The sequence below is a fragment of the Mastigoproctus giganteus genome, chromosome 1 (genome assembly GCF_048544385.1).
Source record: "Mastigoproctus giganteus isolate SK-2022 chromosome 1, ASM4854438v1, whole genome shotgun sequence".
NCBI lineage: Eukaryota > Metazoa > Arthropoda > Arachnida > Uropygi > Thelyphonidae > Mastigoproctus > Mastigoproctus giganteus.
Genome location: NC_143575.1, coordinates 120,719,378 through 120,738,292, shown reverse-complemented (window position 1 = coordinate 120,738,292; position 18,915 = coordinate 120,719,378). Strand labels below are relative to the sequence as shown.

Sequence of the window (18,915 nt, the reverse complement as noted above, 5' to 3'; positions counted from 1 at the left end):
GGCCTCCAGACCTGTATACAGTACTCAAGGTGTGGCCTGACCATTGCCTTATACAAGGGAATAATCACCTCCTTATCCCTGCTAGAAAAATTCTTGTATATCATTGAAACTTGAAAGTGTCTGCAATTCTGCCCAGACACGATAGGAGGGAGTATATGAGAGCCTTGTCGATCAATTCGGCCCTGGAAAGATTGTGCAAGGCTCAAGGGGTAGAATTTTTTTCAGCCTGGACTGTACTTGTTAACAGGAGAGATTGCTTCTACAGGGATGGGATACACTTAAATAGAAAGGGTGCAAGAATATTTGCTGATGCTATCGAGGCAGTGTTAGGTGGGTCGGAAAACTGCTAGCTTGGGGGGAGACAAAGACCAATAGATTGACAGTAGCCACTGGCAGAGGTGAAAGAGATTCTTGCACTGCTTCTATTAGAATGAGCAGAAGCCTGAAAAACAAGATGCATGATATTTCAGAGACTGCTGGGAGCCATTGCGGTACAAGTAAACACATGGGTTGTGTTAGGGTATTTAAGAATAGAAACAGTTGCAGGTATACTTGCATGTACACCAGTGCTAGGAGTTTAGTAAATAAATTTGATGAATTTGAGGTATTGCTCAAAACATCAAAGGCAGATATTGTTGGGATATCAGAGACGAGGTGTTACACAGATATAAGGGATGCAGAACTGGAATTTGGGGAGTACAACGTCTACAGGAAGGATAGATAGGATAGGAAGGGGGGAGGGGTTATGCTATTAGTTAAGAAACACATAAAAACCAAGGAAGTGAAGCCAGTCGACATCGCTGGACAGTGCAGTGTTGAGTCAGTTTGTTGTGACATGAGCATTGGGAGATCAAAATTGAGAGTAGGAGTGTGCTATACGCCTAATGACTCTGATGAGTATAATAAGAAACTGTACAGGGAAATAGAGTGGGCCGGTAAATCAGAGAGTCTTATAATGGGAGATTTTAATTTCCCAGATATTGACTGGAATTTGGGGGCTGGTCACTCGCACACTAGCAGGGCTTTTGTGGATTTATTGGATGATTGTTTTCTACATCAGCATGTTCGGGAGGCAACTAGAGGGAGTAATACTCTTGATTTGATTATCAGCAGTGATTCTTCATGCATTAAAAATCTGCAGATAAATGAACCACTAGGTGGCAGTGATCACAGTGTGCTGAAGTGGGATTTACTCAAAGAGGTAACTACCATTAGGGGTAAAGGGAAGGGTTATTGCTTCCGTAAAGGCGACTACGATGGACTGAGACAGTATTTAAATTCTATACAGTGGGACCAACTGATGATGTTACCAACAGCAAATTCAAAATGGGAAGCATTCAAAGAACTTATCTTGGAAGCTACTAGGCTTTACATACCAACTAAGAAATATTGTTCAAGGTTTAGGCCAAAATGGATGTCAGATGAACTAATGAGGCATATGGCAGAGAAGAAAAATGCATGGGATACTTACAAATTAACACATGACACAGAAGCCTATCATAGATACAAGTTGATATGCAACCAAGTTACAAAGGAGGTTAGGCAGGCGAAGGCAGATTACGAGAAATCCTTGGCAAGGGATGCAAAGAAAAACAGCAAAGAGTTCTTTACTTATGTAAACTCTAGAACACTTGATATTGATGGGTCAACACTTGATATTGATGGAAACACTTGATATTGATGGGTCAACTGTTGATGATCCTGCTCAGGTAGCTAACAAACTAAATGAATATTTTGCATCGACATTCACACATGAGGAGTTATTCAGCAAGGGGAATGCCAGAGGTGTATTCAACTCCAGCAGTAAGCTACAGAATCTTGAAATAACTGGAAGTAAAGTGGAGGAGAAACTGTTGAAGATAAACACAAGAAAGGCACCCGGGGTGGATGGGATCTATCCAGTTATATTAAAGGAGGCAGCAAAGGAAGTAAGCAAACCCTTAGCCATAATTATGAGAGCTTCCTTGAACTCAGGGGAGGTACCCATGGACTGGAAATGTGCAAATGTGACCCCAATTTACAAAGGAGGATCAAAGGCTGACACAAGTAATTATAGACCTGTGAGCTTAACTTATGTTCCAGGAAATTAATGGAGGCTTTGGTTAAAGAAGCACTGCAGGATCATTTAGACAAGTTTCAGTTATAGCTCGGACACAGCATGGTTTTGTTAAGGGGAAGTCTTGCCTGACCAATTTGATTGGATACTATGATGCAGTCAGAAAAGTCTGCAGGGAATAGCTTTGATATTATATACTTGGATCTTAGAAAGGCTTTTGATACTGTTGCACATGGAAGACTGCTACACAAATTGGAGCAGTGTGACATTGGAGGCAAATTGCTGCTATAGATAAAGGGGTGGTTGAGGGGGAGAAGACAGAGAGTGATAATCAATGGACACTGCTCATCGTGGACTAATGTTATTAGTGGAGTCCCTCAGGGCTCAGTGTTGGGTCCATTATTGTTTTCTGTATTTATAAATGATATTGATGATGGTATATCAAGCTTAATGTCCAAGTTTGCAGATGATACAAAGGTTGGCAGGGTTGTCAAGGACACTACGGACACTTGAGCAGATGGGCTGAGAGGTGGCAAATGAAGTTTAACATTGACAAATGTAAAATACTACACATGGGAAACAGCAACCCCAGAGCAACGTATCAACTCTGTGGTACTACACTGACAGTAGTAGAGAATGAAAGGGACTTGGGGGTGGTTGTGCAGGCAGATATGAAGTTTTCTGAGCAGTGCAGACGGGCTGCAAGAGTAGCTCATGGAGTATTGTCAATGATATACAGGAATTTTTCAAGCAGGGATAAGGAGGTGATTATTCCCTTGTATAAGGCAATGGTCAGGCTACACCTAGAGTACTGTATACAGGTCTGGAGGCCTAATTTCAAGAAGGATGTAGAGCTGCTGGAACGAGTACAGAGAAGGGCAACAAGATTAGTGAATGGAACAAAGGGGTGCTCTTACGAAGAAAGGCTTAAGTTTTGCAAATTACAGTGTCTGGAGACTATGCACCAGCGAGGTGATCTGATAGAGGTGTATAAAGCCTTGAATGGCTTGAGCATGCTCAATGCTGATGGGATTCTTCCTCTAGCTCAGAATAATCACCTGAGAGGGCATAAATTCAAATTAAGGAAAGACAGATGTAGGATAGACGTGCGGAAATTTGCCTTTAGCCAGCGGGTGGTTGGTTGGTGGAACAGACTTCCATCCCTTGTAGTGCAGGTTGATAGCCTAAATAAGTTTAAGGCTCAGCTGGACAGGTATTTTGAACGAACAGAGGGGTGAAGTGGTTGTGGGTTTTTTTTTTTTTGGCTGATGCTGCATAAGCTTGCTTTCTTGCATCAAATGCCTCTACTAATGCTAATGCTAATCATTGACAAGACACCATGAGCTACTCTTTCAGCCCATCTGCACTGCTCAGAAAACTTCATATCTGCCTGCACAATTACTCCCAGGTCCTTTTCATTCTCTACCACTGTTAGTGTAGTATCACAGAGTTGATACCTTGCTCTGGGGTTACTGTTTCCCATATGTAGTACTTTGCATTTGTCCATGTTAAACTTCATTTGCCATCTCTTAGTCCCTGTGCTCAACCTTTCCAGATCCTGTTGCAGCAGCGTACTGTCAGTAGTGTCCTTAACAACCGTGCCAACCTTTGTATAGTCTGCAAACTTGGACATTAAGCTTGATATACCATCATCCATATCATTTATAAATACAGAAAACAACAATGGACCCAACATTGAACCCTAAGGGACTCCACTAATAACATTAGTCCGTGATGAGCAGTGTCCATTGATTACCACTCTGTGTCTTCTCAGACTCAACTATCCTTTTATCCATATCAGCAATCTGCCTCCAATGTCACACTCCTCCAATTTGTGCAGCAGTCTTCCATGTGCAACAGTATGAAAAGCCTTTCTAAGATCCAAATTTATAATATCAAAGTTATTCCTACATCCAGTTCTTTTGTGACAGCATCATAGTATCCAATCAAGTTGGTCAGCAAGACTTTCCTATAACAAAACCATGCTGTGTCCAAGCTATAACTGAAGTCTTGTCCAGATGATCCTGCAGTGCTTCTTTAACCAGTGTCTCTATTAATTTTCCTGTAACAGAAGTTAAACTCACAGGTCTATAATTACTTGTGTCAGCCTTTGATCCTCCTTTGTGAATTGCGGTCACATTTGCACATCTCCAGTCAATGGGTAACTCCCCCGAGTCCAAAGAAGCTCTCATAATTATTGCTAAGGGTTTGCTTACTTCCTTTGCTGCCTCCTTTAATATAACTGGATAGATTCCATCCACCTTGGGTGCCTTTTTTATGTTAATCCTCAACAATTTCTTCTCCACTTTCCTCTCAGTTATTACAAAATCATCTAGCTCACTGCCAGAGTTTCCTTCACCTCTGGCAATTCCCCTTCCTGAATAACTCCTCATGTGTGTACATAGATGCAAAATACTCGTTTAGTTTGTTAGCCACCTGAACAGGATCATCAACAGTTGAACCATCAATATCTAGTGGATCAATCTGATTCATCCCTTTCCTTCTAGAGTTTACATAGGTAAAGAACTCTTTTCTGTTTTCTGGGCCACAGCACTCCCATTAGATTGAGCCTTTTGCTTTGCTGCTCTGGTCTGAGTCATGATTTGAATTTAATTTCAATAAAATTCCAATTTCAGTATAAAATTATAACCCTAAACTTTATCCCAACACAGTTATAACACTATATATCTATATATATTTTTCAGTATTGAGTATTATCTACGAGTTCCGTTTATATAACTTATGTATCAAGTTATGTATTAATTAATTGTTACATTTGTAAAATCTAAGTCGTGATATGTATTTAGTTAAAAAAGTACAATTTAATTGACATGAAGTTTAACAAAATTAATAGAGTTTACTGATTAATTGACAATATTATATAATATACTATACTAAGCTAATGCTATCTAGTTCGGGATATAAAGTTGTATCATATAACAATGGCGGCAAGTTACGAACTGTAAATCTACGGACACTTAAGTATTAATTAATTTCCAAAATCTCGCTGTCTCAATTAAGAATAAACCAAGGATTTTGACTAGGTCTATAAGCCACTTATAGAAAATAATTTAATATAACAATTGGTCAATAAAGCGGCTAAATACGGCTAAAAATCTTCTCGTTCAGCGGAGCTGCAAAACTTGTAACACGTGGATTTGATACCCTTACTAAATAATAACCTAAAATCTTTATCTAAGTTAAACTTTAAACTAAGTATCGCAACTAGGAATATAAAGCTACTCTAGAAAATAAGTTAATATGCCAATTTAAGCTAATAAAACAGAAAAAACTTCTCTATTTCCAGGAGCAGTAAAAACTTCTCCTGCACAAGGCTACTCTCGTTCCCAAAAATTAAAGAATTGCCAAGGAAAGAAACCACATCTCCCACAATTCCTTAAAATTACTTTACTATCTTATAGTATATCATGTTAAATAAACATCTAAAATTATTTCTTGACTAAATGTCTAAGAGTATGAAAAAGGTTGTTTATGCGTGGGTACTGCACTTCCATCATTTCTTCTACCCAGGTAGTATGCATGTATTGTTTGATTACATCTCATATTATGAATATCTTCACAATGAGTTGCCGAGGTATTGTACTGCTTTAAATAAGTAACGCTTCACCAGTGGAGAAATGTCACTTATTCTAGGCAGACACTACCCAGACGGCACCGTTTCAAAGCTTGTTCATTAGCTTACTCATCAGTGGGTGGGCCGGTGCCCTATTGTTGCAAAAGTGACAACCCAATTATGAAGTATAACTGCACAATATGAGAGATGCTTGATGGTGTGCATGGTTTAATCTAAATATATTTCTTGACTAAATTTCTAAAAGTATGTAAAAGGTTGTTTAATGCATGGGTAATGCGAGATATAATCAACCGATGCATGCATAATACCTAGGTAGTAGAAATGATGGAAGTGCATTACCCATGAATAAACAACCTTTTTCATACTCTTAGACATTTAGTCAAGAAATAATTTTAGATGTTTATTTAACATGATATACCATAAGATAGTAAAGTAATTATAAGGAATTGTGGGAGATATGGTTTCTTTCCAAGAAATAGTTTTAGATTAAACCAGTGCTTTTTTTGTGACGGTACGCAATGGTACAGCGTATCGGCACCTTTATTAACAGTCTGTGACAGTTGCATGCAGTACATTTCGAAATTTGAAATATTCACTAATTTTTTTTTTACATGTTTAACCATTATTCAAACACATACATACATACGGTGAAAGTTATTTAACTAAATTTGCATTTTTCACTGTCTGTTGTTAAGATATTTTCTATATAAAACTTTATAACCATTTTTGGAATTTTAAATTACTGCTACCAGTTCCTTAAATGCCGATCTCCAGTGGGGCAAAGACAACTTAGTTGATTTCAACCCTTCTTAAATTCAGTCTTGTGTTATATCTCGTAAAAAGGATTCTTCTGTTCCTGTACTCATCTTTAGTGACACTCCAATTTCTAGGCAAAATGATATATCTCTTTTGGAGATTACCCTGACTTCTAATCTCTCTTGGCACAAGCACATTACAAATACTGCTTTCTCTGCATCTAAAAAATTTGGTTTTCTCTTTCGCTCCCGCCTTACGTTTCTTCCAAACAGATGCTCACTCTGTATAAATCGCATGTATGAATCTAAGGCTTCTAGATTCCATTCAGAAGAGGGCAGTTAGGTTAATTAATGATTCATCTCTAACAGAGTCTCTCCACTCGCTTTCTCATAGACGTACTGTTTCTGCTGCATGCCTCTTCTACAGATACTTCCATGGGCACTGTTCTTCTGAATTGGCTTCTATAATTCCCGCTCTCTCTTTCAAAACAGTCCGAACATGTGCCGCCACCAGCCAACATCCGTTTACTGTTCAACTTCAAACTCACAGAACCAACTTTTCATCATCCTCATTTATTCATTCAACTGCCGTTTTCTGGAACAACCTTCCTTCATACGTATTTCCTGAAAATTACAATCTCAGAAGTTCAAGTCCAATGTCAACAAATATTTTCTTTTGTCTTCTCAACCTCCAACCCAAGCACGGGACCAAGTACTATAGGTTCTAATACCTCTCGTGTTTGGGGTTCACATAAAAAAAAAAAAAAAAAAAAACTCAGTTAGGGAGACTCGGTACACACTGTTCACACTTCTGGCCTTCAGTCAATTTAGGCATTAGTGCTGCTGCACGAATTAAGAGAGCTAAAGGGATTATTCCACTTAGTGATACTCGTAAATCCTATCTGACCACCTGTCCCACATACCGAGAACTTGCGCTGGTCAAGGGGTATTCCCGATGCAAACAATGTGCTCTGGTCAACCTTCTACTGTAAGCACCCTCTTCGGGAATTAGGAGAGAGTGGTTTTCTTTACAAATAATCAACTGTTGTTTTGCAGAAGCGTGTTTTTTTCCATAAATTTTTCATATCTCTATTTACATGGTTACGGTACCTCAATGACTTCCACATTTTGGACAGTTTCAAGAAAAAAAAAAAATTCAAATTTAAGAACTAGTTCAAAGAGCTAATGACAATATCGATGACAAGAAAAGAAAAATGAGGATAACGAAGGTATTAAACCTTCTAAACATGAAATGGTGGCAGCTTTTGAAACTTTGTTGTGGCCTGCAGTGTGATGACGTTCCTGAGAATACAAAAGATATGTTAAAACAAATGCAAACATTTTTTAAATGATCGATGTACAGTAAATACAGTGTACAACAAAAGATAACCAAATATTTTGAAAAATAATTCTTAAGTGTACTAATACTGTGCGCATCATGTCACATGAAAAAAAAAAATCGTATCTTAATTTGTTATGTATTAATAAATTGTTAGAAAATATATTTACCATCTTTTACTGTATTTTTCATTGTGGAAAAGGTCATATTTCTTTATAATGAAATTTTTGTTTAACACATTTTTTCAAGGAACAATCGACCTAGTTATATAGAGGTTCTGACTGTAGATTTACTTTATTGGGGATTATCTCACTTTTGCAGGTGTTCTGTTCATCTAAGAAGTACTACCCACTTCGGGAAACTCGTCTACCTCTTTTTTGACTCCCCCCCCCTTTGGAAATGCCATTTCCGAGGGGCTCCTATTGGTTCCCCACCAATTTTTCTGTGGCTTTCGTTACAATGTAAAAGTTTGTTCAACACTACTTTGCATTTGTGCATTTTCAATTCAGACGCAACAGTTTTATTTATTTGCCTGTGCGGTAACGAGACTGTAAGCGAATTAGTATTAAAAAAAGCTATCTTGAACCGTAAAGTACAAAATGAAAAGAATTACTAGTTTCTTCTCACCTTCCATTGTAGGATAGATGTGCCGAGGTTTGCCTTTAGCCAGCGGGTAGTTAGTTGATTGCTGAAACAAACTTCCATCTGTTGTAGAAGTTGATAGCTTAAATAGATTCAAGGCAGAACTTGACAAATATTTGGAGAGAGTGGAAGAGTGAAATAAGGGTTTTTTTTTTTTTTTTTGGCTGATGCTATATAAGCTTGCTTCCTTGCATCATGTGCCTTTGCTAATGCTAAAAGGATGTCAGAAGGATCTTGATTAATCTTGATGCTAAGGAAGTTCCACGTCCGGATGGTATTTCCCCACTTGTTCTCAAAACCTGTGCTCCTGAACTTACTCCTGTTCTTTGCTGCCTTTTTTTCACTTTCTTATTACAAAGTTGTTTTTCCTTCTGCTTGGAAATTTTCTCACATCCAGCTAGTTCCTAAAACGGGTGACAAATTCCTCCCACCCAATTATCATCCCACTGCACTTACTTCTACTCTTTCTAAAGTAATGGGGAAATCAATTAACTGCCAACTCTTAAAAACCTTCTGTCTGATCAACGATCACCAGTATATATAACATCACTCGATTCACTGGTGATATTCTGTCTTATGCTACCCATTTATGGACAAATTCAATGGAAAAGTTCGGTGAAACACAAGCAGTTGCTCTTGACATCTCAAAGGCTTTTGATCATGTTTGGTATAAAGGTCTTCTAAACAAGCTTCCATCTTAACTATTTTTTGTAATTCGTTATCCAGTTTTCTCTTTGACCGGTCCTTTAACTTCTCTATTAATGCTGGTGTCCCCAAAGGGGACACTGGTATATTAATGACCTTCTTTTATTGACCAAAAATCCTATCCATGGTTTTGCTGATGATTGCACATTGCATTCAACTTTCCAGTTGGAGAGACCTCACCCTACTTAATCAGCTTCAAGTTCTCAAGATCCGCTACCAATTCCTTAAATGCCGATCTCCATGTAATTCTCCAGTGGGGCAAAGACAACTTAGTTGATTTCAATTCTTCTAAAACTCAGTCCTCTCTTATATCTCGCCAAAAGGATTCCTCTGGTTCTATGCTTATCTTCGGTGACACTTCGATTTTTAGGGAAGATGATATATCTCTTTTGGGGATTACCCTGACTTCTAATCACTCTTGGCACAAGCACATTACAAATATTGCTTCTTCTGTATCTACTAGGCTTTTCACACCAACTAAGAAATCAGGCCTAAATGGATGTCAGATGAATTAATGAGGCTAGTGGTAGAGAAGAAAAATACATGGGATGCATATAAATTATGAGGCGACATAGAAGCCTAAGCAGATATACACCAATGAGCCAAAACATTATGACCACCTACCTAATATGATGTTGGTCCTCGACGTGCAGCCAAAACAGCTCGTATCCGGCAAGGCATGGATGCTACAAGATTTCTAAATGTGTCTTGTGGTATCTGGTACCAACACGTAATCAGCAGATCCTTTAACTCCAGTAAGGTCTGTGGTAGAGATGCCACAGACCAGAGTTGCTGTTCCAACACAAACAACAGATGTTCGATGGGATTGATGTCTGGGGAATTTGGAGGCCAGGGCAATACCTGGAAGTCTTTCTCATGTTCCGTGTACCAGTCTTGAACAATTCAGGCGGTGTGGCATGGCGCGTTATTCTGCTGGAAAACGGCACAGCAAGAGGGGAATACTGTTGCCACGAAAGTGTGTACCTTGTTAGCAATAATGTTTAGGTAGGTGGCAGACGTCAGAGTGCACTGCCCATAGATGACTGGATCCAGGGAATCCCAGCAGAATATTGCCCAAAGTATGACACTGGCCCCACTGGCTTGTTTTTGTCCCACGGTACATCCAGGTGCCATCACTTCCCAAAGTAAACAATGCACACATACTTGGCCATCCACATGGTGCAACAGGAAATGTGATTCATTCGTCCAGATGACCTTCTTTTAATCGCTCAAGGTCCAGTTTCGATGTTCGCGTGCCCACTGTAAGCACTATCGCTGGTGAATTGTGGTTAGCATGGGCACATAGAGGGGCCTGCAGCTATGCAGCCACATTTTCAGCAGGGTTCGATGTACTGTGTGTTGTGGCATATTACTCCCGTTACCAGCATTCCAATTACCGGCGAGTTGCACCACAGTTGCCCTTCTGTTGCCGTGTACCATCTGGGAAAGCCTTCTCTCACTTCGAATATCGACGAGTCATGGTCGTCCAACACCTCGCCGGCGGTTCATGGGTTTTCCTTCCTCAGACCACTTTCAGTAGGTACTAATCACGGTTGACCATGAGCCCCCCACCAGCTGTGCCATTTTGGATATGCTCTGACACAGTCGTCTGGCCATTACAATTTGGCCTTTGTCAAACTTGCTTAAGTCCGCTGCCTTTCCTATCTGAACAACAATAGTAACACTGATTAACAGAGATCAGTATCAGATGTTTTTTATACCGTGTCCTGACCCGTAGTTCACCTGCAGTTGCTTCGATTTGTGTAACGACTCGATGGTCAAAATATTTTGGCTCATCGGTGTAAGCTAGTCTGTAATCAAGTCACAAAGGAGGTTAGGCAGGCAAAGGCAGATTATGAGAAACCTTTGGCAAAGGATGTAAAGAAATACACGAAGAGTTCTTTACTTATGTAAACTCTAGAAGGAAGGGGATTAATCCGATTGGTCCACTTAATAAAGATGGCTCGATTATTCTGCTGAAGTAGCTGATAAACTGAATAAGTATTTTACATCTACATTCACATATGAGGAGTTATTCAAGGAGAGGAATGCCAGATGTTTATCAAACTGTAACAGGGGGCTTAAGTGATTTTGTAATAACTGAGAGAAAAGTGGAGGAGAAATTGTTGAAGTTAAATAAAAAAAAGGCACCTGGAGTGGATGGAATCTATCCATTTATGTTGAAGGAGGCAGCGAGGGAAGTTAGCAAACCCTTAGCCGTAATTATGAGAGCATCTTTAGATTCAGGGGAGTTCCCCATGGACTAGAGATGTGCAAATGTATCACCAATTCACAAAGGGGGTTCAAAGGGTGACACAAATAATTATAGACCTGTTAGTTTAACTTCTGTTCCAGGGAAAAATAATGGAACCACTAGTTAAAGAGGTGATAAAGGCTAATCTAGACAAGACTGCAGTTAAGACACAGCATTGGTTTGTTAAGGGGAAGCCTAGTCTGACCAATTTGATAGGATACTACAATGTGGTCACAAAGGAACAGGATGCAAAAAATAATTTTGATATCATGTACTTGGATTTCAGGAAAGCTTTTGATACTGTTTCACATGGAAGACTGCTGTACAAATTGGAGCAGCATGGCATTAAAGTTGCTGCAATGGATAAAGGGATGGTTGAGTGGGAAACAGCAGAGAGTGGTAATAAATGGACACTGCTCTATGTGGACTAATGTTATTAGTGGAGTCCCGCAGGGTTCGGTGATGGGCCCATTGTTGTTTTGTGTATTTATCAATGATATTGATGAAGGTATATCAGGCTTAATGTCCAAGTTTGCAGATGATACAAAGGTTGTTAATGTAAAGACAGTATGCTAATGCAACAGGATCTAGAAAAGTTAGGCAGATGAGCTAAGTGGCAACTGAAGTTTAACTTTGGCAAATGCAAAGCAGGGTAGCAGTAACCTTAGAGAAACATACCAATTGTGTGGTATGTTTGGGAGGTGGGAGGTGGAGAATGAAAACTCAGGGAGGTGGAGAATGAAAACGACCTGCGTTGAACCAGATATGAAGTTCTCTGAGCAGTGCAGACAGGCAGCCAGAGCAGGTCATGGAGTTTTGTCATTGATATATATGAATTTTTTTGAGACAATGAGGTGATTATCCCTTTGTATAAGGCAATGGGCAGACCAAATCTTAAGTACTGCTTACAGGTCTGGATTCCTCATTTTAGGAAGGATGTAGAATTGCTAGAATGAGTAGAGAAAGGCAACAAAGATTGGTGAGAGGAACAAAGGGGTGCTCTTATGAAGACAGGCTTTAGTTTTGAAAATTACAGTGACTGACTAGGCATCTGTGAGGTGACCTGATTGAGGTGTACAAGGGTTTGAATGGTTTGAGCAGGCTCAATGCTGAAGGGATTGTTTCACTTGCTCAGATTAAGAACCTGAGGGAGCATAGATTCAAATTGAGGAAAGACAGTTGTAGAATAGATGTGATGTTTGTCTTTAGCCAGTAGGTAGTTGATTGCTGGAACAGACTTCCATCTCTTGTTGTGGAAGTTGATAGCTTAAATAAATTTTAGGCAGAACTAGACCAACATATTTGGAGTGACCGGATGGGTGAAACAAGAAGGTTTTTTGGCTGATGCTGTATAAGCTTGCTTTCTTGCATCGTATGTCTCAAGTTAATGCTAATAACTGAACATCTGCAAAATTTAAAACTAAAAAGTAGTGCAAATAGCTAAAAATGTAAGTAACAATTCAAATTGTGTTAAATGTAAATAAATGCAAACAAAAACAGAATTATGGAAAATCGTGTAGAGTGCTGCAACGTCAATTTTGAATGCGTGGCTAGCACAGTAGCAGAGAAACCATCAATGAATGCACTTCAGGGAAAAAATACTTTAGCAATGGAGAATAAAAAAAAATAACTATTCTTCTAGGAATAATTAACATGTAGAATGTACAATCTTTACCAATTTACACAACATTTTGATTTTAATAATGCACTATGGAGAAATTTAATCAATTTCTCGCATAATTTAAGGTCAGTTACTAAGTTTCACTTTTGTTGCTATTTTAATTCATTATGCAGCTGAGTGGCTATGTAACAGGTGAAATTAAAATGTGCTGTTTGTGCACGTAATGAGTTTATAAAAGATAACCAGTGTTAATGAAAGATATTAACCATAGATTTAATGAAGATTATGCATTTTCCTAGCTTCAGAGCTTGTGCTGGAACTGGACACTTTCAGTCTCTGTTCTAAGGTGATGGCAAACTGGTTACTGACTCATGCAAGTGCTGTATGACTAGCTACATAGGATGAATTGCTTTTGCAATTTGCAACTAAGTAATGAAATTTACTGAAAAAATTATGCACTAAAAGAGAGGAATATCACTGTCCTTGGAATGAATTCTTAAAATACAAATGCAATCACATGAAGGGGGGGAAATAAATAGTTGTGGCCTCAGTATGAAAGGATAGTGGTATAGTGTTATTGTGGGATTTTCTGGCACAAGGGCTATATAGGCCATATAGCACCTATCAAATAAGTGAGTATACATGTGACAGCATCTGGAAGCAGTTAGAATTGATCATACATTTTAATTTGTTTCAAGTAGGTGAAAAATTCGTAGAGTTCTGTATCATTACCTACGATGCTGCAGAGTGATAAGGTTTGAGATGGAGCTGAAAGTAGACTGCCGAGGAGTGTTGAACAAGGTACATTCAATCAGTAAGTGCTTTACTGACAATGGTTGCAAACAGTGCATGCACTGAGGAGGATCATTCCTGTGAACAGAAACAGATGAGTGAGGTGAGTATGGCCAATTCGGGTTCTGGCTAGAAGTACTTCTTCCTTTCTATTTTTACAGAGGCTAGACGTCCATAATTGTGGTTCAGGTTTCAGTTGAAAACCTGAACCACACATATTGTTCCATACATATTTTCTGTATTTTGTGCTTATAAGCATTTGCAGAGGAATACGATGCACGAAAGCAAGCTTATGCAGCATCAGCCAAAAAAAAAAAAAAAACCTCTCATTTCACCCCTCCATTCGTTCCAAATGCCTGTCCAGCTCAGCCTTAAATTTATTTAGGCCACAACAAAAGATGGAAGCCTGTTCCACTAATCAACTACCCGCTGACTAAAGGCAAATTTCTGCACATCTATCCTACAACTATCTTTCCTCATTTTGAAGCTGTGCCTCCTCAGGTTCTTAGTCTGAGCAAGAGGAAGAATCCCATCAGCATTCACCTTGCTCAACTCATTCAAGGCCTTATACACATCAATCCTTGCAGGTGCCTACTCTCCAGGTGCTGCAATTTGCAGAACTTAAGCCTTTCTTGGTAAGAGCACCCCTTTGTTCCCTCACCAATCTTGTCGCCCTTCTTTGTAGTCGTTCTAGCAACTCTACATCGTTCCTAAAATGATGCCTCCAGACCTGTACACAGTACTCTAGGTGTGGCCTGACCATTGCCTTGTAAAATGGAATAATCACCTCCCTGTCCTAATTAAGGAGGAACTGCATAAGTATCCATAGTTGAGTAGTCGTTCGAAAGAATGCATAAGCATAAGTGCTTAATGACCAGAGTTCAAGCCCGTGACTGCTAAATATGGTGCTTTTCTTGTATTCTCTCTATTTTGTGAACTCCTCTGACAGTGTGGTCATTCAGGAGTATAAACAGAAAATTTATTTTTATTTTATTTATTTTTATTTATGAAATTGTGCTCGGGAGGTAATTTATTCCATTGTTCCACACCCGCTGCCTAAAGGTCCAGTCTTCTGTTATTCTCCACAAGATCCAATCTTCATGTTTGAACTATTTCTTGTTCTTTCCTAAAAATGTTAGCCAATGAATGCAATGTAACAGCATGCTTAGTTTGTGTGAGTTTTTGACATGCCTGCTGCCACGGTACTTCCAAAATATGCTCTTCATATTTTATAATTTTTGGCTTACCAATAACAGAAATGTCTGAGGACAGGGTACTAACAGTTGTAAGAAATTTTTGAATGGGGTGTAAGTTAAAAAGTTATAAAAACATTGCCATACTGATAGCAACAGCAGATGTAAGGGTACAGGATACTAAGTTATTTTGTTAATTATCCTTGAACAAACAACTCAGTCCTTTTATCATTAACACAAAGCATGTAATTACTATACTCAACAACAAATATAAAAAAAATTAAACTTTGCTATTTGTAATTAATTATTCCTTATTTGCTAAGTATGGTTATAATATTATTATATCAATGCTTGTTATAATTGAGTTCAACTGCATTATAAATATTTTCATGTGACATTATATCTTGATATACACCAACTATAACGAGACCAAATACAAATTTGAATAATAATATCTTGGAAAAAAATTTCTATTTCTAATTGCTGAAGTAAAGAGGCAGTTATTTTATAATTTATGCATATAAAAAAATTGATAAATCATTTACCTCATCATACCCAAATAACCATAAACGAGGAGTTTGATAGTATTTATCATAAGTGATGTTCAGATCATATGTTCTAGTTCGAATAATTTCACTATCACCAGGTAGCACATTTTCTCTTGGGAGAGTTGATGCAACGTCAAGAGTTGCCTGAAACAAATAAAAAAATATTTTTACTCAACCAAAGACAATATCCATTAATCAAATTATTTCAGTGAGAACCAACATAAGGTAGTCCTCTGAAATCTTGGGAAGGCATGGGGAAATCAATTTCAGTAGTAGTAGTAGTGTGTGTGTTATGGAGGTTTAATGGCACATAAGCTGCTGGGCTATAGTGCACCTATTCAGTAGTAGTAGCATAGAAAATTTAAGTTCTAGCTCAACGTACACTTTTCCCACTGCAAAAAAATCATCATTTGTAAACACCCCATTGGTGCACTATAGCCTTAGATGCTGATGCGCCATAAAAATCCTAATAACCAACCAACCGTAAACACCCCTTTTTCCTTAAATTCATTAATTTTCCTAAAATAAACTAATAAATTGAAAAAATTAAAATTATTTACATTTTTAACAAATTTTATTAACCAATTTCGACAATCAAAATATGAGATTTATTATTTTCCAATAATTTCATGCCTTTAAAAATATATATATTTTTTTTATTTTTAAGTGATGAAATATTTTCATTAGTTATTTCTAAAAAAAAAAAAAAATAAATCGGGTAGAAATAGTTTAAGTATTTTAATTATTATCAGACAGCATTACAATTATTTTTTCCCCATAATTTGTTTTAATTAAATTTTTTTTTTTTATTGAGTATCAGTATCAGTTTAGGAGTATCAGTATTTTATTCTTCTAATTTTTATGTTACAATTAGTTGAAATAGATTTCAGTCTTTTTCAAAGCTCTATTTAAAATACTTTTTTTTCAAACAATTTTTAAAAATAATTATTCTATTATTTAAAAAAAATATTAGAAAATTTTTTTTTTTTTTTTTAATGGCAATAAAATACAGGCAACCTCCGTATAACACGGTACTTCTACAACATGGTTTCGCTCTAACATGATTGATAAATTGCGGCAATCCTCGCACAACACAGTACTTCTTCAACAAGGTTTCGCTCTAACATGGTTTCAAAATTGCTGGAAATCTCGCATAACACAGTACAGTCAGTCTTCGTAACACGTGTTTACACTACACGAATTCGATCATACACGATTTATAAATAGGGGAACGATATCTTATATAACACGAACCGAATTCGCTTATGCATGATTTGCCTTTGTGTTTACAAGAAATGGCAGCTGAACGTAGAATCACCCCAACCGAACGTAACACACGATAGGAATGAAGAGAAGATTCTGAAGATGTATTTATGTTTTTTATATCAGTGAAAGGGAAACACATTTCACCCTAATAACGTAAAAACCAACACAATTCCAGCTATCGGTATAATCGCAAATGCAATTAGATTGAATTTACTACTATTTTATAACAGATTCCACTAGCAGAAAGGCAACTGGAAATTGTTTTTATTGTTTTATGGTAGTAACCCCTAGAAATGTGCTTTAGTAAAATGTGAGGTGTTAATAGTATATCTCTGCCTTTACGGTGTTGTTTATTCAGTTGCTACATGCCCACAGCTTTGTTTATGTGTATCAAGTGTGCCTCTTCATTTTGTAATTGTGCTTTATTCCCTAAAAATGAGTAAAATACTTAAAAGGTGTGAAAAGGAAGCGACCTGGTGAAGACACTGCAGATTCAGAGAGAGAAAATGAAAAGCAATATCGATAAACAGAAGCGGACAGGATCAAAAATTCTCATTGGGGAAAATTTATAGTGCCCTCATACTATGGGTTACGGCCAAAATCACACCGGCCTCTGGCCCACCAGGGTTTCCTCGGTAAAGCTTATGGCCAGTCCGCCTCTGTCGATAGAAAAAAAAATATGAAATTGTGAAACGCTTTGAGCAAAATGAAAGACCATGTGATATTGCATGTGCTACAGACCTAAATGAGGCAACGCCAAGAATTACAAAGAATGCAGAGAACATAAAAACAACTTTCATAGCCGGAACAACTCAAAGTGTAATTAAAATCCATTAGATTAAGACACAAAGAATTGGAAGAGATGGAACGGCTGTCATCTGTTTGGATAGAAAATCAAACAAAAAACAAGTTTGCTTACGATAGAAGCAAAAGCATTAGCAATATTTTATTACGACTACGTAAGTATAAATAATCGTAATAAAATACGTAAGTATTTTATTACGATTATTCATTGTGTTTGGTAATGTTTTAGTTACAAATGTGTGTGTTCAATCTTGGGTGGTTGGCACCTAACCCTATTTTTCCCATAGGGCCTGTTGTTTATATTGCACAAGGGTTTCTATGAACACAACTATCGTGCTATATGAGGACTGACTGTATTTTTTGAGCTTTTGTGCCGGGAAAATCCTGCTATTATGTTAGATCTAATTTTCAACATTTCCATTCCGTTTTGTGAATCCCTGCTGTTGACTTGCTAGTTGTTATCGCCTTTGTGATATTTTTCTAAAGCACATTTCTGGAGATCACTACCATAAAACAATAAAAACAATTTGCAGTTTCCGGTTTATTGGTCTTTTCTGTTCGTGAAATCAATTATAAACAAATAGTAAATTCGATCTTGCATTTGCTATAGTACCAATAGCAGGAATCCTGTGGGTTTTTCACGTTATTGTGGTGAAATGTGCTTCCCCATGAAATATTCAATCATATAAAAAATATAAATTTCAGAAACTAGTTACTCCATATCTCACTTGTGCATATCGTGTTTGTTGCAACTTGTGCATGCCCTGTTCTTTGTTATTAATTGCTTATCATTTTTTCTGTTTAAAATTTTACAACAACAAAAAAAAGTCAGTGAACAGAAATATCAATTAGTTAGCATGTACATATTACAGTACGTATTCATTAAGCTATGTATGTAAGCGTAACTTTATTTTTATTTTTCTAACAGAAAATATTCTTTTGATTTTCACGTTTCATTTAACTTTGTTAATTGGTAACATAAAGAATTGGTAATTGGTAACATAATAAAGTTAAATTTATGCTTTATACAGTACAGCAGGCCCCCATTATAACGCGGTTCGCTTTACACTGATTCGCTATAATGCTGTTCTTATATTATAATCCGAATCTGACTATAACGCTCTTTTACAGATTACATTTTTGACATATTTAACGAAATCGTTTCATTTTATGGAGTCGATAGCTTGAAAATTAATAGCAAAACAGCATTAAAACGTTTCCCACGCTCAGTGAAATTTTCTCGCACGCTAATTTAATTGCAGTACAGTGACTTGTTACGTAGTTCTGAGATAAACATTTTAAAAAATTATCAAGTATATTGCTTGTAATATTTGCGTTATATGCA

General features: G+C 37.4%; 1 protein-coding gene across 2 annotated transcripts in view; it reads right to left on the bottom strand.

The window, feature by feature from the left end:
- Atg3 (Autophagy-related protein 3) overlaps window positions 1–18,915 on the bottom strand; it is a 423,862-nt gene that overhangs the window by 85,501 nt on the left and 319,446 nt on the right. For both annotated transcript variants that reach the window (XM_090381993.1, XM_090382001.1), the window contains one exon: window positions 15,498–15,644. In XM_090381993.1, the coding sequence (XP_090238119.1) occupies window positions 15,498–15,644 (147 nt within the window). The remainder of the gene's footprint in view (window positions 1–15,497; window positions 15,645–18,915) is intronic.